General features: G+C 56.8%; 1 protein-coding gene across 1 annotated transcript; it reads right to left on the bottom strand.

Moving 5' to 3' along the window:
• Positions 1 to 247: 247 nt before the first annotated feature.
• Positions 248 to 27,872, bottom strand: MMP15 (matrix metallopeptidase 15). Its single transcript, XM_038368747.2, has 10 exons — positions 27,633 to 27,872; positions 14,459 to 14,607; positions 13,845 to 13,967; positions 12,157 to 12,464; positions 11,101 to 11,262; positions 9,930 to 10,171; positions 9,435 to 9,573; positions 8,444 to 8,594; positions 7,171 to 7,286; positions 248 to 5,770 (listed from the first exon to the last, which is right to left on the bottom strand). Exons 1-10 carry the CDS (start codon positions 27,798 to 27,800, stop codon positions 5,280 to 5,282), a joined length of 2,049 nt encoding a protein of 682 aa, XP_038224675.1. The 5' UTR covers positions 27,801 to 27,872; the 3' UTR covers positions 248 to 5,279.

Genomic DNA, 27,872 nt, shown 5'->3' with positions numbered 1-27,872 from the left:
AAATGTAGCCAGCCAGGTCTGTGCTGCGCCTGACATGACTTCCTGGAGAAGGGGCTCCAGGGCCAAGCTCTTCCTTGGAGGTTTTTCTTGCAAGGGAAGTGCAAGCTAGAGACCCACCCTTGCTAGCCTCCATCCCCATGGCCAGACCAGCGCGGGCAATGGCTCCTGGTTCGTCAGAGGGCAGGAGAAGACAGCCTTAGAGAGAGGCCCCCGCTGTCCATGCACACAGGTCCCGTGCTAGTGATGCAAAGACTGGCTCCTTCAGGAAGGTATTCAAAGGCTGGAGGGGCAGCTTGGGTGCCATGAATCAGGATGAAGGAGACAGAGGGGTATTTGCTGTAGCAATAGCTGTCAGCAGCAGCTCTCCCCGAGCCCTGGGACCCAGTCCCAACCTCATCCACGCCCCGATTGTGAGGGAGGCCTGGTGCCCAGCCGCAGCTCCACGGCAGAGTGGACTCTTACTATCTCCATGGCACTGCCTGGTCCTGCCCAACTCAGGCTGGGCAGCGGCTCCAGTCCCCCCCCAGGGCCCTCACCTTGTAAGTTGCAGAGCACCCAGGAACCTGCTAAAATGGATCAGCAGGTGCTAGCACCAGGGCAGGGCCACCGCAGTCCCCAGGGTAGAGGGGTGCAGCAAGAGGCAAGTGAGTGGAACTGCAGCAAATTGCTCCTGGGCTTAATGGACTCATGCTAAGGGCAGGCTGGGGAGGGAGCCGGGCCAGGGAACGCATGAGACAGCGGCCCACAGCTGGTTTGGTAGGATTTATTGTGTAGCAGTTAAACATGACCAGCATGGACGTTAAAAAAAAACCAAACACACGTGCACACACGAGAGACACAGACAGACACAAGGGATAGGGCAGGGCCTGGCGGGATGTCACCGTGAGCCTCCATGCCTGTGGGACATGGCCTCTGGCGCTACTGCCGGGGCCCCAGTTCTCCGCCATACCTGCCGGCACAGAGCCGAGGTGCTCAGGGTTAGTTACCCTCCGATCCAGTCCCCTTCCCCCGTGCTGATGGGGGCATGGACGAGATGCGGGAACAGAGAGAGACATGGGGTGGGGAGAGCTGTCAGGCCACAGGAACAGCCCCTCCTCAGAGGCAACCTACCTAGGGAATGGGGGGGTCACCACCTCAAGCGTTGGGGCCCTGCGCCCTGCTAGGGAGCCTCAGGCTCACATTCAGTGGGGCATGTTGGAGCTGAGGCCTAGATCCTGGAAGTTAGGCACCTAAATTCCTCTGAGGCTCAGGGTCTGACAGCCGTGGGAACCTAACCCCGGCCTGCCTTGCTAACACTGCACAACTGAGCTAGACGTCGCTCTGGGGCCCTTCCCAAGCAGGGGTTGGCGTGGAGGGGCCCAGCGGTCTCACGCCATGGTGAGCTCACCCCTGCAGGGTCCTATCAGCAGGGTCAGCGAGATGAAAAGCTCCCCTGGGGCACATGCACTGGGGGGGGGGACGACACGCTGCTCCAGGGGAGCCGAGCCGCCTTCAGGAAGGCAGGGTGTGGAATTCCTGCCGCAAGGCAGAGCGAAGGGGCAGCTGGGCTCTGGGCCAGCCCTGGCCCAAAATGCACTTTCTCCAGCACACACCTGTGCGCTTAAAAATGGAACAACTTTCCATTCGTTAAAGCCAAGGGTTCTGCGAGTGCCTGGCCCCGGCCCAGCTCCAGCTTCCAGATGGGCTCAAAGAGGGGAATGACTTTGGCTGATCAACACCGGGAACGCTCCAACTGGGAAAGACAAGCGGCTGGAGCCAACAAAAGGCTTTTTTCAAACAAAGGTGACCACATGGTCACTGACGGGGAAGCTGGGAGCCTGGGCTTTCCCATGGAGGGGGGTAGGTGGAGGGGAACTGAGCAAGGACGGCTCTTGGGATCCAAGCTCCTGGGGACTCCAGCGATACTCCCCCCGATCCCGAGGGCTGAGAATGATCTCGCCTGGCAGCTCCAGGTCCTGGGAGAAATGCCTGCCTTTGCAATATCATCTGAGGTGTCCACAGGGCAGCAGCACCCTGGGGCGACAGAGAGCAAGTGGTTCTGCTGACTGGGACTCTGGGAATCTAGAGTGCTATATCATCAATGGTCCTCACCTGCAAATCAAGCCAGGCTGCCGTCGGAGGGTTCAGGGAGTCCTCCAGGATCCCGGACAGTTTCCCCCTGGGGCACTGAGTGAACTGCCCTGCCAGAGGCACCAGTTTGGAACCAAGCCCTTAGCCCCCAGCCACGCAGTGAGACCTTGCACAGGCCAGTGCTATACGTGCACCGTGGTAGGGGGCAGGCTCCCAGGGACCCTGCGGTGCCGTCCCTCCTCCAGCTCAGTGTTGGGCAGGCAAGGACACCTATGGGGCCAGATCCTCAGCGGGTCTAAACTGGCATCGCTCCACTGAAGCCAATGGGGCTTTACTGGTTTACACCAACTGGGGATCTAGTCCATTGACTTCAGTGACGCCACATCCATTTACGCCAGCGGAGGCTCTCGTCCAAGTCAATGGAGAGACGCTGATTTCCAGCCAGTGAGGAGCTGGCTCTTAATCTTTAGCCCAAGCTGCCAATTCATCCCTGTGGTGTGCAGCAAACCCTGCTCCCCTCCGCCTAGACGCACCCCATTCGCCTGTGCAAAACTGCCATGGAAATGGCCTGCCCAGACACAAATGTTACTTGCTGATCCTTGACCATGATAACAAAACCACCATTTTACTCAACCATGAAAAAAGGGAGATTTGGCCAGGCCAGTTCTGGCCCATAGTACAGGCATCAGGGACCCACTGGAAATCCCACCCATTTCTCCACCTTGCGCCCATCAGCAGTGTTGGGACAATTTCCCCATGCAGGGGAAAGCCTGCACGTCTGGTGCAAGAATGGAGGAACGGGCAGGATCTGCAGAGCGGTTGCTGCCCTCCAGATCAGCAGAAAGGCAAGAAGGTCTCAGCTGCACCCACTGGAGTTGGGTGTTCAGAGCCCCCTTGTTCCTGATATGCAACTTTTCCTGGTGGATCCCAGGTCTCCGGGAAGAGGTATTCTTGATAAGGCCACAACCTCTAGTCGAATTCTGTGGTGCAGTTACAAGGAACCTGTAGTGTCTGCTAATCTGGGGTTTGCCAGGCTGCTGGCCAACTGGGAAGGCATCTCTCCTGCCTTGCTGCCCCGTCTCCAGAGACTGAACAGCTCTGCAATGGCCAGAGCTTTGTTCCACCCAAGCTGTGAGTCTGTGTCTGGCTGTCCCTCGGCTCCCACAAACGCTTTTATTTGGCAGAGTTTCTAAGCTGCACATTCCCCCTTGCATCCCACCCCAGAGTGGCTCGCCCCCCGAGCACGGCGCTCTCAGGCGAGAGCACCGGCATGGCTCTGATCACCCGCACTGCTCTGGGGCGGTGGGGGCTGGGTGGCGGAGCTTGCTGCTTTCCCAGCCCCATTTCCCACAGGCCCCGGAGGCTGTGGTTTGTTTCGGAAGTGGGTGTGCGGAGGAGAAGGAAGCGGATGAAAAGCAGCTACAGGGTGACTTCCATCCTAAGAGCATCTTCCCAGTAGATGGAGGCCCTCATGGGAACCGAACAGCATCACGCTGGGGCTGGGAGAAAGCACAGGCCCTCGGCTCCTGGCCAGCCTTCCCAGGGCAGGTTCCAGAGACCTCTGCTATCTTTAGGCTCCTTACCCCCCTCGTTTCCCAGCTGCAAACAGTTAAACAGGAAATAAACACAGTGATGTCACCTCCACTCCGTCTGCCTGGGCCAGAAAGCCCAGCTCAGCACGCCTTGGAAACCAACCAGTGCCTGGGTAATCAGCAGTAGCAGCCAGAACCGGGCTTCTCTTGCACCTTCAGCTCTGCCAATACCCTGCAGCCCCCCCTACTATTCCAGTTCTGGGCCCCCATCCAGCTCAGCCAATGCCCTTCTGTCCTGCCCTGCAGCCCCCCCCAGCTATTCTAGCCACAGGATCCTGCCTAAACTGGGTCTCAGATGTATAATCATGGTCAGTCCACATTAAAAATCCTTGCTAGACACGAGGCTGAGGCCGTTAAACTCATGTCACCTGTGACCTGAGCCAGGATTGGAATCCAGTTCTCCAGCTGGCACGTGCATCCTCACTACCCCACTGCCCTCCCCTTTCTGTAGCTTGGCATTGAAAAGCAGAGGAAAGCTGATGTCCATAGCCCAAGGGTGGCCATGGGCAGCAGCTCCTGGAAGAGGCCATCTCCCCTGGGCCCTGCAGCCAGCGCGCTGCTTGTGGGGAAAACCTGCCACTAGATGTTAGAACCAGGCGAGCGAGAAGAGGGGCTGGGGATATGGCACCCCACTCCCCCAGGGCAGTGCACTGAGTGGCTGGCTCACCCGACCCGGGGAGGAGCAGGGCTGCGAAGACCACCGACGCGAGGAGACAGGGAGGGGAGCTGCGAGGGCTCTCCCTGAAACAGACATCAGAGCCAAACCGCCTTGGATGAGCCAAGAAGCCAGCCGGGAAAAGGCTTCCCTTCCCCCAGGCTGGGGGACGTATCCCCCTGGGATTGACCAGACTGGTGACCTGTCAGGGGTGAACCATCCAGACCGGGATCCCCTCCCTCTGCTCCATGGGCCCAGCCAGGACGCAGCACAGAGGGGCACAGACAACACAAGCACGACATGTGGATGGGCACCAAAGGGAAACATCCAGGAGGGCTGAGTCCTGGGGGAAGAGCCGAGCTGAAGAAGCATTTCGAGTTCTGCCCCTCCGAGCCTGTGGCTGGGCACCGAGCCGAGAACACAGCCGAGGGAGGTGGCATCTGAGGACTGGGGGGAGACCCCCATGGCCCAGGAGTGCCATAAGGGAAACCCACCCAGCTGTCCCCTCCCATGGGGGGTTCAGTGCTCGGAGCCCATGTGCTTCTCTGAAGCAGAGATGGGGGCCCCCAGCAAATGGCTGATCCCCAATGCCAGCCCTGTAGTGATGAGAGATCGGGGCTGCAGAGCATGGAAATGGTCTCCCTCGCCCAGCGGGAACACTGGGAGCAACTCCCCTCTCCCCCAGCAGGGAGGGGGCCATAGGCCGCCTTGATCCAGGCACAGGAAGGGCAGGGGGTGGCTGCAGGCACGGAGGAGTCTGTGCTGGGGTGTCTCCTACATGCTCGAGGGGGAAGCAGGCCTGGCCGAGCGCATTCAACTCAATGTGCAAAATCTTGGTGTAAGTAGTCTAGGAAAGGCTCTGGGCGCTTCGTCTTCTCAAGCTTCTTTGTTAGCACCATGGTGGTGGGAGAGGAGGATCGGGGGGTGGGTGGGGGTCAGGATGGGATGGGGGTGGTCCAGGATCAGACCCACTCCTGCAAGGAGCGTTTGCAGTAGAGCAGCATCCGAGGGGCCCCCTTCCTGTGCATCTGGATGATGGCGTAGATGAGGCCCAGAACACAAAGCAGGAGCACCAAGGGCACCATCACCATGATGATGCTCATGGTCCGCGTGTACTTGTCTATCTGCACCACGATGTCCACGTCATTGCCGTTGCCCCGGGTGGGGCCACCGTAGTCCTCCTCCTCTTCTTCCTCCTGCTCCTCTCGGTCGCCGGGGCGTGCTTCGGCCTCCCCTTCGTCCCTCTCCCGGTCATCGCCGGTGCCCCTGCCATCTGGGTTGAAGGGAGGTCTGTCCAGGTCAGGCCATCGGTGCCCGGGGTCGGGGTCGGGCACCAGTGCCTCGTGGCAGCCCATGAAGTCCCGTAGGATGGACTTGGGGTACCCCGGCTCTGTCTTCAACCGCTCATTGTCGAACTTCCAGTACTTGGTGCCTTTGTAGAAATAGGTGTACGCTGGAAGGGAGCCAATGAGAATAGGTTAAAGCCACCTGATCCGCTAACCACTCAGCCACACCCCAGAAACACCCTCTCTGCTACCCCACCCTGCCTTGCCCCCTTATCTGGTATTCTGCCTGCTGCCACACCTCTGATCAGCCCACTGGACTATTTTGTCTGGTATCCTGGCTTCTGGTGGTAGCCAATAACTGATGCTTCAGAGGAAGGAGAATAAAGCTGGTGACAATGCACCTGGCTAATTGTGCAATGCTGAAGGATGTGCGTTGAGGGGGGTTTCCTTCCTGACCCTTGCAGTGATGGGCTGATGCCCTAAAGCATGAGAGTCAATTTCTCCTAGTGCAAATATAATGGATCATTTAATTACTCAGCACCCTTCTTTTTAAAACCCAGTCCCAGGAGCTGACTCTCTCACTTCCTGGATCCAGAATCCCACTACACGCTGTATGAACGAGCACTTTGTTTGCAACAGCTGCTGGGAGTCTGTTCCCCGCCAGGGACAAACAATTCCCTTTGCTTCAGCGCTGCCCCGAGGGAGCTTAGTGGCTCAGTGCCCTGCTGAACAGAACAGAAGATGGGCATTAGGCTGAGCCAGCGACCGGGAAACGGAGCAGAGGAAATTGGACTTCCTGTAACTCCCAACGAGGCGCTCTGCTGGGGTGAGAGAACAAGTCCCGTGCCCTCTGCAAGCTCAGGGGATGACACCAGTCTCCATTCCCACACCCGCTGCACCTGGCTCAGTGTAATGCTGCTGCTACGGTGACCCTTTGGTACAGGAGCCAGGTAACCCTAGGGGAGCCAGGTGTACAACAGGCAGCAGCCAGGCTGAAAAGCAGCATCCCCAGTGCGAACACAGGGAAAGGAGTCAGAAGCACAAAGGCCAAGAGGCCGACGTGGGACCAAGGGCAAGCAGAAGACTGCAATCTGCCGTGGGTTCCACAGGAGGATTGGGTGGGCAGTTGAACAAGCTGATGGGGGGAGGGGGGACGACCAATAATAATACAAAGCAGGGCAGAGAGAGAGGGAAGAGAGGGCAGGGTACAGAGACAGGGAAATGACCAAGTTCTCAGGCCCATCTGGTTCCCACGGCCTTGCCAGAAGGGGGTGATGCCAAGGGGCTGGGAGGTTAGAGATACAGGGATGAAAGGGACTCTCCCTGCTTTGCTCACTGTAATCTTTGCAGCCAGAATTGCAACACCCCCACTCCCCTTCTGAAAGAGCCATAAGGGGCAGTGATCATTATCCTTGGAGTGCCCAGGCCAGATCGTCAGCTGTGGGTCGGCCCCACCGAGTCTAATCCTGGAGCTGGTGGGCAGTGCTGGGCGATTTCCCCGCTGGGGAGGGGGTTCCTACAGAGGGGGTAGCTGGCTCCTGCAGGAGGGCTCTAGCGTCTCACTCACAGGCATCTGAGCTCAGGAAGGCCCCCTTGGGCGTGGGAGGGATTCCCACCCAGACGGTGATCAGCTTCGGGTAGCCAGGATCCACGGAGTGGGTCTCCTCATTAAAGCGCCAGTACCTGCAGGAGAACGGACGCCCCTGTGAGCAGATGGCACCCAGGCAGCTCAAAGGTGTCCGCCCCTGGCCCTGCAGCCCCCCGCCAGAAAAGGGTCAGGTAGGCTGGAGCACGGCTAGGGCAGCGCCATCTCTGGCTTAGAATCAGCAGGGGGCGTCCCGCCTGCTTAGATCACAGGAAGTGCGGGGGGGATACTCCTGCTGCCCCCCCATCCCAGTCCAACCAGATGCTCAGTGACACACATGACAATACCTTTGGAACCTCGCAGCATGGTGCAGACATGGAAGGAGCAGGAGCATCACCCTCGTTTCACGGGGAGGGGAAACTGAGGCACAGAGCTAGGCAGTGCCTTGCCAAAGTCGGTGGCAGAACTGGGACTAGAACGCAGCCTCCCAGTCCTGTACGTCAGCCGCAATGCCCTAAGATTGCTGGATCCTGCCCACAGCGAGCAGCTGGAGCGGCACACAGATACCGCCCCCCCACCATAGGTTTGAGTCCCGCAGTGCTGCGGAGTAGGGAGATGCTGGGGGGCTGGCGGGGGGTCAGCAGCAGAGGGAGCCATGATGTGCCAACACCTCCCACTTTCACTCTGTCTTCCCGGAGGGCAAAGGCAACTCAACCCTAGCCAAGTGCCGGGGGAGCGAGACATTCTTTTCCCGGATCCCTGTCAGGGCGGAGCAGGACTGGTTTCTGAGGCTTGTCTTTAAAACTCTCCCTTCCCCCCCACATTTCCTGCTTCCCATCCCGGCTCCAACATCCCCCCTCCCCCGCAGGTAGCTTGGGGAAGGGCTGCCACCCCAGGTGAAGGGAGGAGGTAGCTGGGGCCCAGGGCCCACGCCCAGAGAAATCCACAGGGCTGCAGAAAAGTCTCTCGGGAGAAGTGGCAGAAGGGCCAGTGCTCGGGAGGTTACATGCGGGGCTGGGAGGAGCAGGATGATAAACAACACTCAGTGCATCCCATCGGGAGTGTCCCCCATTGTCCCCATGTGACAGATGGAGAAACTGAGGCACAGAGCGTGGTCCAAGGATGCCCAGTGGCAGAGCTGGAAATAGAAGCCGGGGTCCCCAGAGCCAGGTCCCTGCTCTGAGCCCTAGACCACAGGAAGCCCTGTCCGCCCGCATGGCCCATCAGCGCCCCCCACTCAGCTGGGCCAACCCACCTGTCCCCGCGGAAGAAGAAAGTGTGTCCTGTGGGCTCCCACCAGATGGCTGTGTCGATCTTGTCGTAGGGGATGCCCTGCCCATAGCTGGTGAGGGGCTGCGGGTACCCAGGCTCCAGGTTTGCCTCTCGGAAGAGCCAGTACCGATCCCCTGGGAAGGGAAGGGGAAGCTGAGATGGTGGGAGGGCCATGGACCACGTGGCATGTAGGAGACAAGTCACCCCACCCAGCCCAGCACGCTGGAGCCCAAGGGCCCTCCTGGCCAGGCACCCGGGACCATGCGCTGCTATGGTGCCGAGAAACCGCTTGGGCTAAGCTCAGCACCTGTGTCTCAGCGCCCGTGTCTCAGCGCCCGCCCCCGTTCTCCCTCTGAGTTGCAGCCTCTCTCAGCAGTACCACCCTGCTGGGCACCATCCATCTGCTGCACTGCCGACCCCCCAGGGCTCCTCCTCCCCCAGCCAGAGCTTTGGCCCCGGCAGGCTGAGCTGGGTGCTGCCCCCTGCCCTGAGCCTTTGCCCCAGCATTGGCTGCGCTGTGTGGGAGCCCAGGGCTGGGATAGCAGGGGGCAGGAGCTGTGGGTTAGCACTGGGGGCACTGGCCGAGGGGGCGGGGAGGGGAGCCTGGGGCTGGGATAGCAGGGGACAGGAGATGTGGGGGAGGACTGAGGGGCACTGGCCAAGGGAGTGGGAGCCCAGGGCTGGGACAGCAGGGGGCAGGGGATGTGGGTCAGAACTGAGGGGCACTGGCCGAGGGGGTGGGGAGCCCAGGGCTGGGATAGCAGGGGGAAGGGGATGTGGGTCAGGACTGAGGGGCACTGGCCGAGGAGGTGGGAGCCCAGGCCTGGGACAGCAGGGGGCAGGCGCTGTGGGGCAGGTCTAAGGGGCACTGGCCAGGGGGTGGGGTAAGTCTGCCCAGCTCTGGGAGCAGTGATCACTCCCTCTCTCCAGCTCTGCATTCACAGAAAGCCCCTGCCCCTCCCCTGGTCTCTCACCTTTGAAGAACACGAATTTGCCGTCGTGCCTCTCGTAGGCGGCGTCGATGTCCCCGGGGAGGCCCCTCCAGAAGTGCCCGATGGGCATGGGGTAGTTGTCCAGCACCCGGTTATGGCGAACCCTCCAGAACCATCGGCCCTTTAAGACAAGAGGCCACCAGGCTTGATGCTCAGCACAGTCCAGGAAAACAGCCTGCCCAGCCCCCTGCGAGAGGGGGGCCAGGCCCGGGCTCAGCTGAGCAGCAGGATGGCCTGGGGCAGGTCTCCTCACCTCGACCCTCCGCAGGCACAGAGCAGAGGAGCACAGTGGGGTGCAGGCTCGGGGGAGGGGGCAGCAGGCCTGGGACATGGCTCCCTCAGGCAGCCGGGGAAGGGGGCAGCAGGTGGGGAAAGTGGCCCGCCAGTGCCTGGTCCCATAACCAGAGTCTGGGAAGGGACGGGGGAATGGAGGGAGGAGGGAGGCACAGGGGAGGATGAAGAAATGGTGCTTGGTACCTTAAACACAAACATTTCCCCGCGCAGCACAGCCACGGTGTCGAACTCCCCATCACAGATGTTGGGCCCGTACTGGTCGGGCCGAGCGGTGGTTCTGGGCCGGTCCGGGTTGCCTGGTTTCGGGGGCCGATCTGGTTTACCGGGGGGAGGTGGCTTGGGGGGTCTGTGGTCTGGCTTTCCGGGGCCGCGGGGAGTCACTGTAGGGAGGGGCCGGGTGGGCTGGGGCTGCCCATCAGGGGCACCTGGGAAAGAGGAGGGGGAGTGAGAAATCACTCCCAAATGTCTAACCCGTCTGGAAAGGGCTGGACAGGAGCGAATATGCTGTGTTGGTACAAATCTGCAGGCACCTGGGCCTCACCATACCGTGCCCCCAACTTTGTGGGCTACACAGAGTCAGTGGGGTGAGATTTCGACACTCATGACTCCAAAAGGACAGGTCCCTGCCACTATGGCTACAGGTGAATCGCTCTCAGCAGTACAGGGCCTATGACACAACCCGAGCAGGGCAGGATACTCACTAGACAGGGTAGTGCCTAGATTTTATTGTGACTGGGGACCGGATGTTCCCCACATATTACAGCTGTGTGCCTGGAAACACCCCTGGCTTGGGGGCAGAATGACAAATCATTAACTCCTTACTGCCTGGTGCGAAAGGGACAGAGCAGCATTTCTCTGTCTCCCTAGCCCCTCCGCCAGCTCCCAGACTCCAGTCCAGTTCCCAAAGGGCAAGGACAGGCAACGCTGGGCAAGAAGCCCCGACTCCATGCTCCACGCCCTTGATGATGTCCTCCCTACAGCTACCCTCTCGGTAGGGTGCGACAGGAGTCTGGAGCAAGGGGAAGGGGCCCGGGCCATGGGGGACAGCCACTTCCAGGCAGATACCGGGAGGCTGCTCTGGATGGCTCGAGCTGTAGAGCAGGTTCTGGTGATACGGGGGGCAAGTCTGAGGAAGGGGCGGAGGGGCACCTGCCTCATTGCCTGGATCGATGCTGTACAGAAAACCAGTGGCTCAGCAGCTATGAAGGGGTTAACAGCAGCAGCTTAGGGTTAATGCTTTGTTGAGGGGAAGGGGCTTTGATCCTGCCTGTCACTACTTCCCAACACACACACCTGGGCTGGGCTGGCCAAGCTCCACGCCCTGCCCAGCCCCCATGCCGGAGACCCCGCTCACCGTACAGCTGCTGGATGCCCTTGAGGTCATCCTCGGGCAGCTGGAAATTCTCCGTGTCCATCCACTGGTAGAAGGGGGCCATGATGGCGCTGGGATTGCTGGAGTGCTCCAGCCCCAGCGAGTGCCCCAACTCATGGATGGCCACCAGGAAAAGATTGTTGCCTGGGAGGGAGAAATGCACTGTCAGACGCGGACAGGAGCCAAGCTGCGAGCCCAGGGACTGCCCCCAGCAGGGTGGAGAGACCCCAAGACACTCACCAACCCTGGGTCTCCTGCAGCCCACTACCCAAGGGGTTAGCAATCATTTCCTTTCCCCCAAATCTCCCTGTGCCAAGCGAGGGGCTCTCTGTCCATGATCTAGGCCAGCCAGTACCTCTCCCACGGTTCTCCCTGACCATGCGCCAGAGGGGGCTGTGTTTGTGATCACGACAACTCACCATACCAAGTAAACTCACGCTGGACAGTGTACCCAACACATCGGCAACCCCTTCAGCCTTCAACTCACGCTGAATCGCGCCCACGCTGGGGGGCAAGAGACAGCTGCCTCCTGCCTTGCCAGCCACAGTCCCACCAGTGTAAAACTCAACTCGGCCTTAACTATAGCTGCTATAGCCAGAAGGGACTGCTGTGATCATCCAGCCTGCCTCCTGCAGAACGCAGGCCAGAGAACCCTACCCAGTGAGTCCAGACTCAAGCCCATAACTTATGGTTGAGCTAGAGCAGGTCTTTTAGGCACATATCCCACCTTGAATTAAAGACTTCAACTGATGGAGAATCCACGACCTCCCTGTTCCAATGGCTAATTACCCTCATTCTTAAAACCTTGCCCCTTATTCCAGCCTGACCGTGTCTAGCTTCAGCTTCTTGTTATGCCTTTTCCTGCTAGATTAAAGAGACGGTTACTGCTGGAAATCTCTTCCCCATGTACGTACTTGTAGCCCACAGTGATCTCTTAACCTTCTGGATTCCACCTGGTACTCACCCTCCCCACGCTAAGTCCCTTTCCCCCCTCTCCGCCCCAGTCACCAGCCTTCCCAAGGTGCCAGCCAGTCTCACCAGACACGTCGGTGTTCTCCAGTGTCCAGGGCTCATCCGAGTCAAAGTGCGTGTCCCCTCCCATCCCGGGGCCAGGGAAATATGCGTGGGCCAGGAAGCCCCCCACGCCGTCAAAGGGGGAGCTGTCTCCGTGGAAACCGGAGGCGAAGAGCACCATGATGTCGGCCTCCTTCCTCCTCTTGTGCCTAATGTCATCGTAGGGGACCTCTTGGAAGACAAGGGGCGTTGCCTGCTCCCACACCCGGAAGGCTCGGCGAATGGCCTCATACGAGTGGTACCACCCCAGCTTATCCGTGTAGTTCTGGATGCTGGAGGCACAAAACCAGGGGGTGGGGGGGTGAGTGAGCATGGGATCGCTTGTGAGGCATGAGGAACTGGGACAGGAGAAGGACCAGACAAGTTAGTTTCACTTTGGTTTCAGGTCAGTTTTTGCTCACTGGCACTATCCCCACGCAGCAACATCTGGGCTGCGAACCCTGCAGGGGGAAAGCTCACATCCCACCCAAAAACGGTTTCACGGGGCATTACTCATGTATTAGAACATATTATAATCCAAACCTTTCTCCAGCAGGGACTGACGCCAGGATCTCCAGCTCCAATGCGCAGACCTAGCTAAGCACTGGGGGCCGGCGCCTACTTCCACTGACGTCAATGGCAAATGTCCCATTGTCTTCAGTGGGGAAGGAGCAAGCCCCCAAATCCCCTGTGCACAGCAGAGGAGCAGGGAGTTCTCTCTGGATCAGCCACACGGGGTAGGGCAGGGGGAGGGACACAGACACTGGGCCAGTGGGTTACATCAAGGTTTATGATACCCTGCGTGCTGGGCCCTGCCCTTCCCTAGGGGCTCTCATCTTTGAGTCTTGTTGGTGCCTTGGCAAGGGGCCTGAGGCATCCCTTTACTGCCCCATTTCATTTTACTGCCCTGGGATCTCTTTAACAGCACTGCCCCATGTTTTATAACCATCCTCTCCCGGCTGGGGGGCAGAGGGGGTTGGGAGCGAAGCGAGCAGCAGAACCCTATCCCAAGAAGGGAAGCTAGTGGCGCTGCTCCAGAGCCAGCGTATGGGCAACCTCCAGTACGGCCAGCAGAGCTGCATCCACTCCCACCCGCCGAGGCGCTCGCCCCGAGGCGAGTTACACATGGCAGAACTCAAGGCCGTTCGTTAGGTAACAGTGGCACGGCACCAGGGCAGGCAGACATGGCAGCTGTTTAGCACCGAGCGCTGAGCCTGGGGTGGGGGGGCTTGTTTTGTTGTTGTTGTGGGGGGGCTTGTTGTTGCGGCAAGGCCCGGACAATGGGCCGTCTGCTGCACATGCTGCTCAGCTGAAATAATGCCCTGGTAGACTGATGCATGGCTGCTGGAGCCCAGCCCCTCTGCAGAGCAGATCCGGTCCCTAGCCCTGCTGCCCTACCCGAGGGTTGTGCCCTGGGCATGACCCTCCTCCGCTCCCCCTGCTGCAAATCAGGAGTAGCTCCACTAATGACAATGGAATGACACCCTTGTAAAACTAGAGTAAGTGAGGGTCAGGCCCCGGGTGATGAGCTCTTTGCCCCTGCTGCATCCTGCATTTGGCACTATCAGCCTGGGAGGCCGAGCAGCCCCCGGCGCTGCACGAGTGGGGACGCAGGGCACGAGTGGTGATGCAGGGCACTCTAAGCCAAGGCCCAGCGGGCCGAGCGCCAATACCTGAAGGTCAGGTGGGTTTGGCTCCAGCGCCGCCCGGTGAGCGCGTACCGCTTCCGCCGCATATTGGCTTTGATCTGGACTCCAAACTGATCCGGGACACCACAGCGGGGCCGCTTCATCCACCTGGGGGAAGCCGAGCACAGCAGCCACCGAATGAGGACAGAGAGCATGGGGCTCGTGCTAGTGCTCGGACGCCGTGTGTCTGGCAGCCTTGCAAGGCAGAACATGGTGGAGGGGGTGGGGCAGGACCACTGGCTATGGAGGGGAGGGGGGCTCAACACCCAGCAGAAGACCAGAGCCTAGGCTCAGGGAAGCCCAGTGAGAAGCTAGATGTGGGGGGCACCATCTGAGCATGCCTGGCACTGGGGAGAGTCAGGCGGTTGTTATGGTTGGGGAGATGAAAGGGCGTGGGGAGCTGGGGGCCCTTTGGGGCTGTAACGGGAGGAGGACAGCTCTGTCTCCTCCAGCACCCTGGAGCTCTGTGCGGCTGCTTTGGGCTGGCCCTCCCACCCCGATGTGCTGGATTGTCCAGCCAGTGTCTCCTGGGAGTGTCCCAGGGCCCAGGCGGGAGGGAAGTGGCAGGGAGTTAACTCCTCCCCCTTTCAGACGCTCACAGCTTGGTCTCCTCGTCCAGGACGCCCGTCACCGTGATCCCATAGAACCTCTGCATCTTGGAGAGCGCGGAGGCCAGGATCTGCGCCGAGCGCATGGTGGACATCTGCCGGCTGGACTGCGGGAGGTAGCCGTAGAGCCGGAGCCAGGCCTGCAAAGGAGGCATGAGGGTCACACGCTGAGCCTTCCCCGTGCCCATGATCCGGGGCGCCTGACTGGCACAGTGGGCTGGGGAGAAAATGGCAAACCTTCCACCTCCAGCGCAGGCCTTTGTGTGGCTACCGACCTGGTCTGGAATCAGACCATTACCCTGGAGGGGAAAGTCTCCGCAGCCCCATTCCCAATCTGACCCATGGGAAACAGCCCCCTCTCCCCCTCTCAGAGTCCCCCTCGTGTCCCTCTATGAAGCAGCAAGGTCTGGCTTTGTGTGCTTACTGCTGGGGTCAAGGCATCAGGCTCCAAAGGGTCCGGTTTAGCTGGCTACTCCCACGCTGCTGGGACAAGCCTGGGCGCCCCGCTGCTGGGAACTGCTCCCACTTGCGCTGCGTGCTGCCTTCTAGCCACCTGTGGGAGATCCAACCCCCCCCCCCGCCCCCGTGTGAGTAACAAGGGGCAGAGACTAGCTACAGCACTTAGCACAAGGGGGCCCTCAGCTCACTCAGGGCTGTGAGGTACCAAGGTAATGTAAATAAATAATTCTAGCATTAAGGGGTTGCTGCTTCCCCGATGCCTCCAGAGGCCCAGGATCCTGACTGTTGCTGCTCTGAGCAAAGGACAAATAAATAGGGAACTGGGCTATTTACATTCCAGGCCCAGGAGGCTCTGGGGGGCTGTTTACATGCCAGATAATAAGGCTTTGATCTCCCTCCTGTTCTTCCATCCCTTCGCTTTTATTTACCTGCTATTTTTAACCTCCCTTTTGCACACGTGGGTCTGCCAGGCCTCTGGCCAGAACCGATCCCTCCCCAAGCCGAGATCACGTATCCTAGCTTGGGCCACCCTGCTGGACGGTAGCAACAACTGGCAACCAACATGCTCGTCACAGAGAGGGGGATGCTGCGTATGGGCAGAGAAGGGTGGAAAACCGGGCACTGTGCCAATCATGTGGCCAGGGAGAGGCCAGGAAGCAACAGCATATGGGCATCAGCTCGGAGGCGGCACGCTGGCCGGGAATATAGCCCAGGGAGTTGGCAAATCCAACTGGAGAAGGGTCAGTAGGAGGGGAGGCTCGGGAGGTTACTAGCGCTGGTTACTCCTGACCCTTTCCATATCCTTTCACCTTATCGTTTCCTCATTTCTCACTTGGCTCCAAGCCACTCACAAGAAGCCATCTGCAGACAAGGGAGCACTGCAAAGCCCTAGCAAGCAACACCTCGTTAGCGCAGGGAACTTCAAAGGTGGCTGCATCCTGAAGAGGCAGATTAACAGTCAACCCGTGGGTGAGGCAGGAGATAAACCAGTGTTTTATTTTATAGGTGAGCGTGGCAGTTTAAATGGTGGGAGGCTGCATAGTCCATGGATCAGGCACTAGCTTGGGAGATCAGAGATCTATTCCTAGCCCTGCTGTGGATTCCCTTGGGGTAGGTCCACACAGCAAAGAAAAACCTGCCGCTGGCCCATGCCAGTGGACTCAGGCTTGGGGACTGGCTGCGGGGCTCTTTCATTGCTGTGTAAACTTCCGGGCTCGGGCTGGGGTCCTGGCTCTAGGACCCTGTGCAGTGGGAAGGTCCCAGAGCCCAGCAAGCCCAAGTCAGTTAGCATGGAGCAGCTGTGGATTTTTCTTTGCTGTGTAGACATACCCTATGTGACCTTGGGCCAGGCTTTGCCCAGGAGCTTTGGAAATCTGACCATTGCTTGAGGAGGTGAATTGAAAATCTGGCCCATTAAGGCCTGCTTTTCAGAACTGAAGAAAATCCACCCCCAGCGAGGGACACTCACCCCCATACAAATTACCCCACCCACCTTGCTACCTCAGTTTCCTCAGCAGTACAATGAGGCCAGTGATAGCTGCTTTTGTAAAGTGCTTTGGGGTCTATGGGTGGGAAGCAAATCAGAGCCCCATCCCTGCCCTGCGGAGTTCACAGTCCAGGTTAAACCCAGGGGAAGATGACAGTGGGGGAAAGGGTATGGAGAACAAGAGGGAGACCTGCCCAGTGAAAGTTCGGGAGGGGATTGTTTTCCCACCGGATGCTTCCTGTTAGCTCAGTTTCTTGTGATATACGTGTGTGGTAAACGGAGTCAGCGCTGCGGAGATGAAAGGATGGGTATAAAGAAGGCATCAGGGAAGGAGATGGTTTCTTTGTGTGAAATACCTGGCTGCTTGCCTGAAGCAAAATCATTTGAGCTAATTCAGCCAGGGTTCTGTCATTGATCTGATGGTTCCTTAAAAGGGGCTGGGAGGAGAGAGAGTGGAATAAGCCAATTTGCAGAGTCAGCTCTTCCCTGGCCCACTGGGATGGTTTGAGAAGAACTCATTGTTTCCTGCCAGCAATGGACAGCCAGTGCCCAGTGCTGCAAGGGGAGAGCCTCGGGTTCGAGAGTGGCCTCATGCCGCCCAGTGGGACGCAGGGCAGTTACAACACGTAGCCAGAAGTTCTGTCCTCTAACCTCCCCCTCGTGCGATCGTACAATTTGGTCTCATCCAGCAGTTCAAAGCCTGAAGCTGGGTGCAAATTGGTGCAAATCCACAGCTCGACTGTGGGGCACACACACACAGGCAGCCAGGCTAGCGAAGGGCCAAGGCCCCGCCCCTTCCGTTCTATGGCTGTCGGAGAACTTGGCTACCATTTACAGCAACAAGTCACCCCAGAGAACGTGGCCTTCCAGTGAATCCTCTAAGCCAGGGGGCCCAGCTGATGCAGGGCAGGATTCCTTGAATACTTCACCAGCTACCAAAGTGATGGGCCCCAAATAAATGCCGCTGAAAGGAGCTGGGAAAGCAGCCATAGACACGGATACAAACCCAAACCCAGACACTACAGTCATCAGCTAAGCCCTGTGTGTGGAGCCTGAACTCAGGATCTGATGGGAGCCCTCACCTTTTGGGAGCATTGAGCTTTTGTAGGAGACAAGCCACGAGGGCATGAGATCCTCACCAACCCTTACTGCCTCTAGTGGTGAAGCATCTCCATGCCAGCACAGACATAGCTACACTTATAGCCTTTCTTGCTACTTGGCTGTGCGAAGGTTTCCAGTGCTCTGACAGTGGACTCAAGTGGGCTCTCAGACACCTGAAAGCTAAGGCTCCTAAATTCTAGTCCACTGCTGCCCCGGATTCACTGCGTGACCATGAGCAAGTCACGTAATCTCGCTGTGCCTCAGTTTCCCCACCTGTGTGATGGATCTAACCTGCTGTGTCTGCCTCGGGGAGATTTGTGAGGCTCGAGTACCCCTTAGGAAGTGCTTTGAAAGCCACGGCTAGAGTGCATGAAGGGCACAGTGTTATTTCTTCAGTATCCCAGGGGTGGGCTAGATTTCGGGCTGTGTGAAGTGAGAAATCTCTCCCTGGAGGGGCAATCCCAGGTGCTTTAGGCATCTCTGTCATGCAGTAAGCACTGGAATGACTGATTAGTAATGGACATCCCGGAGCTGGGGGAGACATTCCCATGTTATCCCGCACACTCGAGCAGGGTCTGTTGGGATTCAGTGGGGCAGGGTGAGCTGAGGCGTGGGGAGCCGTAGCAGAGCGGTCGTTGCTAACACCTGTTTGAATAGTGTTTTGTTGGTTGATAAATCTGCTCTTGGCGCAAGAGGCTTTGCGAGCTGGCTTCGACTGCGAATAATTAGCAGGTCACTAGTGAACTAACTAATGAATCCACACTCCTCAGTGATAGACAGAGAGGGCTCATGAGTCTTGTTTTACATTTGGGGAAACAGACATCCAGACGGGGAATGAATTGCCTATGGATACACAATAAACTCGTGGCAGACTCTGGCCTAGAATCCAGCTCACTTGATTCCCAGCCTCCTGCTCGAATGAACGTGCAGCACAAAGAATTGCCCCTAGAAGTGACTAAAACCCCAGTGTCCCTAGTGTGTCATGGGCAAACCCTTGTAGGATGGGATGCCGGTTAGCCAGGCACAGTGATTGACCACTAGCAGGACAGAGGAATGGGATTGCTGGCTGCCTGCTCCACAATGGCCAATGCCTGCCAGGCGGGGCAACGGCCGGGTGAGTGGACTGCTGTACTGGATCAGATCATTGGGCTATTGCATCTGGTTTTCAGGGGCTGGGGAGGAGACAGGAGAAGCTGCAGCTGGTATCACCATCACTGTGAGCATGGTGATGGGAGACAGCCATAGATATAGCTTGGCAGGGAGTGGGCTGCTCTTGCCTAGTTCCTTTCAGTCCACTTGCCCCAGCCATTGCCCAGCCAGGCAGGTGTCCCATCCCCCATCCCAGACCTGACTGGAGACACCCCAGCACCAAACAGCTTGGCTTCCTTAACATCTCCCTCGCAGAGCTGGACTGGGGGCTGAGAGGCCCTGACCACAGTGTGTCTCCCACTGAAGGCACTGTGGGTCCTCACCACTTCTCAGGATCAGGCCCTTACAACATCTCCTCTCTGCTCCATTAGCCGCAGTTACAGTTCCCTGGCAGCGGCTCCAAATCAATAATGACTTATGGGCCCTGTCACGCAAAGGATCCCAGAGTGCTTTGTAGCCTTGCTCAAACAAGGGCAGGGTCAGGCCTCTTGGAAACCCCAGCCCTGAGCATGTGCTGGGGAGAGGTTCTTGGAACCTGTTAAGAGCTGGGATCATGTTTCTTCGTGCATGAGGAAGATACAGCAGCCTGTGTGGTTTGTTTTCTTACACTGATACCAGCCCTGATTAACTCAGAGTGGAGCGACAGATTTTTATTTTTTTTTAATAAATCAATGGATTTGCTAATTGATTCATAGCAATCTGATCTACAGGCACATGGGGTCTATTACAATTTGTATCCAGAGATTCCTGCCGAGATCAGGGCCCCTTTGTGCCAAGTACTGTACAATAGAGAGAGAGAGAGAGAGTCCCTGCTTCCAATCGAAACAGACAAAGGAAAGTCCCATGTTCCCATTTTACTGCTGGGGAGCTTAGGCACAGACAGTTGAAATGACTTGCCCAAGGTCACTCAGGGTATGCGGGAACAAGCCAAGAATTCAATGCAGTGCAGCGCTCAAGCCACAAGACCACCTCAAGGGAAACCGTTCCAGTCATCATGGAGTCTGACTGCCTGGGTACCAACACAGCCAACCATGGGGAGGGAGGTGACGTCACCCCACGAGTTGGGGTAGGCAGTGCTGCAGAATCCAGCTCCTGTTCAGTGAACACTGTGTGGTGGGATGCCCTGGCTCCACAGGGGCTCCCTGCAGAGACTTGGACACAGGGCAGGGGCTGCTAGCTGCAAAGGGAAGGCCTAGCCCAGAGGCTGGTGGCTGCAGAGGGGCTCTCTTGCCTCTTCAAGGCCTGGCAGTTGGGAAGGTCCCTTCCTTGCAGGCCTTGCCAATCTCCCCAGCACAGCAGCCAGCTGATCAGGCTACACGCTGGAGCTAGTAATGGTGACCCCGCTGGGCTAACGGAAACACCATCTCACTTGAACACCATTGCCAGGATGTGTAGGACTTGGCTTGGCCCAGAGCCAAGTGGTGGGGGAGGCAGAGACCCATAGTGCAGGTATGCTCCACCCCATCATAGGCCTTCGGGGCAGAAAAGCTAAACCTTTGGCTAAGTTGCCAGCACACAGAGGGACCACGCCATTGGCACGACCCAGATCACCACCAGTTAGATCCATGGCCAAGCAGGCTACTGAAAGCCTGGAGCAGCCGCTGGACAGGTGCCCAGGGGCTCCAAAAGGACTGCAGCTGAGCTAGAGAGCGGGCTCGGAGGCCAGAAGGTCACTTAGTAATCTGCTCCCGACAGCACTGCACCATGAGACCAGTGCTGTATGTCACCTGCTAACCATCACTGTGCTAAGGAACATCAGTCCCTCTGGAGTACACTCCTCCCTAGGACTCTTGCGGTATGTGGCAGCTGCCTCCTGTCACACCAGGCTCTAGGATGCCTCATTTAACGAAGATCCCTTTGTGATATGGAGCATGTGCTTATACCTGGGGCTTGGGTATTTCTTTAAATACCTGCGGGTTCCCCCACACTCCCTGCATCCCTGCCAAGGAGGTTCATGCCACCCTTCTAAAAGGATGAAACCTGGAGGTCAAAAGCAAAGCTTCTTAAACAGGACTCTAACCCTGCCCAGGGTCCAGCAGGGTAAGTGCTAACATGCCACTGAGTGACCCACTACAGCCATGGAAAGCTAACTGGATAGTCTGGTGAGTCCCCATTCACATTTCATTTCTTGCAGCCACTGGCTCAGAGCTGGTTTGTACAGCCGTTTGATGAGTCTGCTGGAAGAGCCGAGGAGTGAGTATCCATTGGGCAGATCTTAACAGATCTTCACTCTGTGTGCTTCACAGCTAAATTCTGCCCAGGGGTCCTGGATTCAATGGCACTCTGGTGAGGTGGAAATTCTGGGGAAGCTTCATTTATATTCAGTATTGTAGGGTATGAATGAATTAAAATCTGAAATTGAATTATATGAATCAATTTCAGTAGCTCCTTGCTTATTTTGAGATTGGAATACAATAAATAGAATGGTTTCAGAGTAGCAGCTGTGTTAGTCTGTATTCGCAAAAAGAAAAGGAGTACTTGTGGCACCTTAGAGACTAACAAATTTATTAGAGCATAAGCTCACGAAAGCTTATGCTCTAATAAATTTGTTAGTCTCTAAGGTGCCACAAGTACTCCTTTTCTTTTTAATAAATAGAATGTATCTCCATATTTCAGTTTTTAACGTGCTACAAATTTTTGGATTGATGTGAGGGGGATGCTGAGGGGGCTGGCCTCAGGGGTAGGGGCAGCTGGGGTTTTTAGTGCCCAAGGGAGGTGTATGAGGCAGTTTGGCTTAGTAGGGGTAAGCTCTTCAGCTGGATGTTTCTGCTAAAATGATCACTAGTGAAACAGATCCAATGGTGACACTATCATCACTAGGCTTTAGAGTTAACACCCAGATTGAAATGTTCTGACCTCTCAGAGCTCCTGTTTCAGGCTGACTACAGGCCCAGGCAGACAGCACTTCAGTGGTTTATTTTCCATTTGCATTTTTAAAGTTTCCCCTGTAATTGTGAGGACTAGAAACATAACAGACTATAAACACTCCTACTCTGGAGCACAATCCAGCAGCGGGCGGTGTATTCCAAAGCAAATGATTGCTGAAGTTAGGAGGCCCCAGGGCGGAGCTGTGCCACTGGGGATCTGGATGCCCATTTCCCACTGATTTCCACTGGAAGAGGGGGTCCAATCCCTCAGCTGGTATGGGTGGCCCCACGTTCCTGGATGAGAAAATGCTCACAGTAGGGAGGGGTACAAATGGACTCTGCTATAAGGCCAGTTAATGTGGGGTCTGGTTCTGAGAGGAGCAGTGCCCTACAGAGCCCCACTAACTCCAATGGGAGTTGGGTTGGGTACTGTCTCTCCGGGTCAGCCCAGTGGGGTAGGACCTGATTCTCCTGTATTCTGGCTGCCTGCCTCTTATCAAAAGACTCACTACTAATACCTGGCTGCTGGGGCAAAATCCAGGCAATGGATCCATTACATTGAATGGCACCCCTGACTTTGCACTGCGTGTGTATCCATCACATGAGGATCTCAAAGCACTTCACAAATGTGGGTGTTTATCCCTATTTCACAGATGGGGAAAGCAAGGCACAGAAGGGGCTTGAGCAACATCCCACAGTAAATCAGTGGCAGGCCTCCTGTTGCTCATATGCTGTTGTGACCACTAGGTAACCCTGCCTGCCATACTCATGGGGATGGGGAGAGTAGCTTTTGCATACATATGAACATTTAAACTCAACCAGGGGGAGGGGCTTGTTCCAGTGGGGGTGTGGATGGTAAAGCCTTCCCTAGCACATACTGAAATACCAAGTGGAGAAGAGATCAGACTTGGTTTATCTTTTTTGCCCAAAGTGGGATATTTTCACCACTGCATCAGTGTAGAAGCAGGAACTTCCCAAGCACGGGAACAACATCCCAGGAACACTGCTAGGTGACGACAGCCCAGTGGAACGATATGTATTATTATTACCCCAGTCTTTAGCTGCCTGATTGCGGTAGGTGTTGTACCCATCGTGAGACAGCCTCTGGCCTGAAGAGCTTACACTCGATTGTAGATAAGACAGATGGGGAAAGTGAGACCCAGAGAAGCGAAGGGACTTGCCCAAGGTCACACAGCAAGTTACTAGCAAAGCTGGGACTACAGCTCACATTGCTTCACTCCCACTCCACCACCTTCTCCTCTAGAGTGCCATCCTTGCCTTTCAGTTCTCTGAAACGATTGAGCCATGAACATTTCATAGCAACAAAACTATTACAAACCTCCCATTGTAAGGACACCCACACTCTAATGTCCAACACTTTACTATGTGCAAGGGCTAGAAGCACTCTAGAGGCTAGTGCAAATACTCGCAAGACCAGTAAACGTTTCCAAGGAGGGGTCCTGACCTGATGATCAGGCAGCTCTTTATTATTAGTTTACTTTGTAGCAGAAGCAAGGAGCCACAGGCATGGCTCAAGACCCCACTGTGCTAGGTGCAGTACTAAAACAAAAGAGGCAATCCCCTGGTCTTCACTGAGCTTTCTGCCATCCGCTGCCTCTCGCTAGATAAGTGAAACCTTCAGTTCACCTGAATCCATCTGACAAAACGCATCAACTTTTTGATGCTCACTGTGTCCTGTGATCCTTATCGAACCTTAGTTTCTAGTAAACTCCCACGGAAATTCCAGTTGGTTTTCAAGCCAGTCCTAGGAATGAAAAAGTTTTACAGTCTGCTGCCCCCTGCTGGGCATCTTGCTCACTGCGTGCTGTGAGCTGCCTTTCGTTGGCTGGAAGTGGATGTAAGGTTAGTAGGTTGCTTGCTTTTCCCTTTTTCTGTAATAGTTTATTTAAGATGTTGTAAAGGGTGGAAATTGAGACGCTCCTTTCATTTGCATTACATGAATTTGCCCACTGGAGCACAGGGGCATGAGTCACAATTGCACAGCGTCGCGATGCTGGTGTATGCCAATGACCATGTACTTGTGCAGCTACCTAATTTGCATTTGCAATCACTGTAGTTGTGCATGCTAATTAGACATTTTTATACAAGTTTTCAGAAAACCAGCCCCCCAAAGTAAAGATCATTGGTTATAAACTCCAAAGACAGACACATCCTGCAATGTCCTCTAACCCCACCACAGATCTCCTACTCATCAGCCCTCACTGCACCCAGCTACTGGGAATACTGAATGGGCCAGGCTCTCCGTTCAGCCAAGGTGACCTTTTAATCATGTTCTCAAATGTGGGTTGCTATCTTGCCTGAAAGTAGGTCTCCCAAAGTTCCCAGATGGCAGGAGTTTTGTGCCAGAGCCATTGTGGGTGGCACATGGGATCTGGATATTGCTGTGGCACTACAGAACACAGTCATTGTCTCTGCAGCGGGGATGGAAGAGGGGAGATGGGCTCACTATGCCCTTGACCCTTGCCACATTGTCAAGCACCACAAGGCAGCGGAACTGGAGTAACACTTTCTCCGTGACATATTGACAGCTGGGATCCTGCCAGCAACAGGAGCGAAGCGAGTCCAACTGGAACCTGCAGGGTTCACACGGAGTTCAGCCCAAAGGATAGGCAGAGATTTGGCCGATTCCTGGCCAAACCATCTGAACGTGCACACGCATACACACACAAGTTAATGCTGGATCCTGTCCAGACTCCTAAGCATTTAGTGTCCCCACTGTAAGGCCAGGGTTCGTGCCCTCTGCATTTCCAGAGTGGGCTGCACAGCCCAGGCAGGGCTCAGTGGGAGGAGCCTGTTGGGCAGAGGGGGAAATCTAGCTCTGTAACCAGAGCCCTGTAGAAATTCCCTGCCCTGCCCTACCCAGCCCGTTACCATCAGGTCAGGGTTTGGTGGCTGGGAAGCAGAGCCGAGGTGCTGGGGGAGGGGATGGGGAGCACCGGCCCAGAAGTCTCAGTGAGACCAGAGCCCCAGCCAGACCAGCAGGCAGGAGCAGGGGGAAAGCAACATCCAGATGAAACTCGACAGACAGTTCGTGAGGCAGTGATCTCCCTGCACAGACCCTCATTACACTCCCCACACACGGCTCAAGGGCAGCAGCGAGACAGATGCTCTTCGCAAGGGAAATGGCTATATACACCCATGCGAATCCCCCCCGCCTCACACGGACCTGGCCTCTGCTTCCTTGGGCTCCCCATCTGCTTTATCCAACCCCGCCAAGCTTGGAGTCTCCCGCTAAAGTAGGCGGGGTGGCCTGGTGTTACACAGACATCGGAGGGTTTTCCTCCCCCACCCAGGCTGCTTCCGAGTGATGGGAGCAAAGTGCCAGGTTGAAGCCCCCTCTGTGCATCCACAGAGCCAGTGGAAGTGTCTCCTGCCACACCCCAGCCCAGCAATTCACCGCCAGCCTGAACAGCAGGGGGACGGGGCCCCTTTTAGGGCAGGCTATTTCCATTTGCAGGCCCAATCAATCCTCAGCCTCTCAGACGTAACAGCCACCAAGGAGCCAATGTGCTGGGGGACCCCTGGTCATTAGGTACTGGACTGGAAAGACGGCACTACCACCTCGGTCACACAGGCCACCGAACCACAGGTCAGCCTCTCCCATCCTTGGCCTGCAGCTGGATGGGAGGAGATCCCCTAGCAGTGAAAGGCTCTGCCTTCCATTCCCCACCCCAGCATGAGCCACCCACTCTGCTTACAGGACCAGTCAGTTGTAATTTAAAAATAAATCACTTGCTTATTTCCTTATTAGCCTTGTGACTGCTGGGGCATACAGCCCACCCCATGTGTCAGCCACGGCTTGAACTGTGGCAACATCTCGCTCAACTCTACTGTGTTACTCCATACATCACTCGTTACAAGACTCAGACGGACTTCCCTCCTGTATAAGCCTATAGCCTCATCAGGCTCCCCCTGAACGCAACAGCAAGACACCCACCGGCTGCCACAGTTGTCCTGGTCTCTTTGTTTGAGCCACAGGGTCCAGAATGGAAATGTGTCAGCACCAGAGCGACTTAGTGAAAATGTTCGCTGCATCCAGCAGGAGGCACCTGCCTCGTTTCCAATCGCTGGCTCTGTCAGGCTGTGTCATTTCAGTGCTGGCGGGTAGAGAGCGGAGCTCCTTGGGCAGGGAGAACCTCTCCTGCGGCTTGTGGGGAGGGAGGGCAGGGACTGCACAAGTATAAATAGGGAGCGACACATCCTGCCTGCACCAACCCTCCTTCAATTGTATTATATACATGGGGATAATGGAGAAAACAGAACACTGCCCTGCAGACAACCACTGGGCTGCCGTTGTTAACAGAGGCAGCTTCCTCCTTCTGCTGAGGTTCAACCATTTCACCTCCATCCCAACTGGCCAGCCCCTTCCTAGTTCAGTTGTGGTCTTTTCACAGATCCAGCAATGCACTTCAGTCCTCATCCACAGCACCCCCTGCTATCCCAGTGCTGGGCCTACGCCAAGACACTACCATGATAAAAGCCAGCTAGAACAAGGGAGGTGGGGGACTTGTTTCCTTTTCATCAACAGCCATGTCCTATTTTACCCAAACACCATCTAGAGACTAAATCCAGGAAGGTGGGTCTGGTTCACGGCCAAATGGCTTCCGTGAAGGCGTATTATAATATAATTGGTCTCCACCACGTGGCACAGATCCTCTTCCCGAGCCCCATCAACACCTCCTCTCCTAACGGCCAGAAGAGGTCCCCAATGAGCAACAAAGAGCTTCCTCTTCAGGCTGGGAGTACGGCCCACTGCTTCTGTAGCATTCCCAGCCTGTACTAGTCAAGAGCCTGGTCCTGAAAGGTGCCGAGTGCCTTCCACTCCTAGGGAAGCTGGGGTCATCCACCATCTTGCAAGATCAGGTGCCAATGGAGCTAGAGGCAGAGACCAAGGTGTGACCTCTAGCCTCCTGCAGGGCAGCAGCCAGTGCCCTTGTCTCTCTACACCTGTACTTGAAGCAGGTTGCATTTTCTTGTGCCAATCAGATCACTCCCAGCTCACGTTCCCCTCGCTCCCCACAGAGGGAGCTACCCATGCCCTTGAGCTAGCACCGTGCTGCAGCCTCCGGCTTTCCCATGAGGGAGCCTGGGACAGACAGGAGCCTGGGAAGAGACTGTACACAGCAACCTATGGCTGGTGCAAAGGTGGTGAGGGGAGCAAGTGAGACCAAAGGGGCCACCAGCCAAAATCATGCAGAAGTAATACCGTCCGTGTGCCTGCGTGTGGCTACGTCATATAATGGAGATGATAGGATCCAAGTGTGTTGTTACCACACACATAGATATAGAGGGGATCCTCTAACACGGCAAAACCAGAGCTCGAGAAGGGGACTGTGACAGATACAACGTTGGGGCAGTGCACTGCAGCGCATTAGCCTGGTTGTGTGTAAACTCCCGTGGAACCAAGACCCAATCAAGCTCGGGAACCTGCACACTTCTTTATTCAAAGCCACAGGCATTTTTCACAAGTCTACTTGCTCCCGAGTCTCTGGCATTGCAGCCCCGATTGACCACTTCAGGCCTGGTGTTGGCCCAGTACTCAGTGACAGGCTCCATGGCAGCTCCTCAAGGGAGCAAGGCCAGTTTGCCGCCCCCGGGATCGCCATGGGGTGCTGGAAAGCGGAGCCGTACTCTCACACCCTCACGTTGCAAAGGGATTTTTTAGTCAGCGGGCAGAGTGAAAGCAACAGGCAGGTTCGAAGCAGAAGTGCAGGCAAATCACCCTGAGCCCGGGGAGACAAGCGTGCCTTTATTAAAGCACGGTTCCAGGCTAAGCAAGGGAAGAACCTACTCATGCAGGGTGCCCAAAGGGCAAGTCTCACGAGGCCCCGGCCCCTCTAGCACTCGCATGGAGAAGCTAGGCTGGGCAGCGGCCGGGTTGTTTTGCTGGTGAACAATTATTAGGGAAGCGACAAACCCAAGCCACGAGGCCATGGCGAGCCTCAAGTGCGCAGCCTGGCAAATCAAGGGTGGCTCCCCCAGCCCAGCGCGATGCCAGTGAGGTCCTTGGCTGGGCACGGCCGGGCTGCCCCCTGGCATGCCCCCACGCTCACCCAGGTAAGCGAGACCCACGGGGCCCTACCTCTGCACTGACTGCTCCATCCTCCGCCGCCTCGCTGCGCCCCACGGAAGCCGCCAGCAGCAGCAGCAGGAGGCTCCAGCCCAGCATCTCGCCAGAGCCCGTCGGGTGCAGCGTCCAGCCCGGCCGGCAGGGGGGGCTGGCGGGTTGCAGACGCGCCCTCCCGCCCATGGCGCGGCCGGTTGTCCTGCGCCCCCCGGGGGGCCAAGGTCAGCGTCTCCCTGCCCCGGCTCAGGGCCGAGC

The sequence above is a fragment of the Dermochelys coriacea genome, chromosome 12, assembly GCF_009764565.3.
Source record: "Dermochelys coriacea isolate rDerCor1 chromosome 12, rDerCor1.pri.v4, whole genome shotgun sequence".
NCBI lineage: Eukaryota > Metazoa > Chordata > Testudines > Dermochelyidae > Dermochelys > Dermochelys coriacea.
Note: the sequence above shows the minus strand (reverse complement) of the source record. Positions and strands in the feature narration are given on the sequence as shown.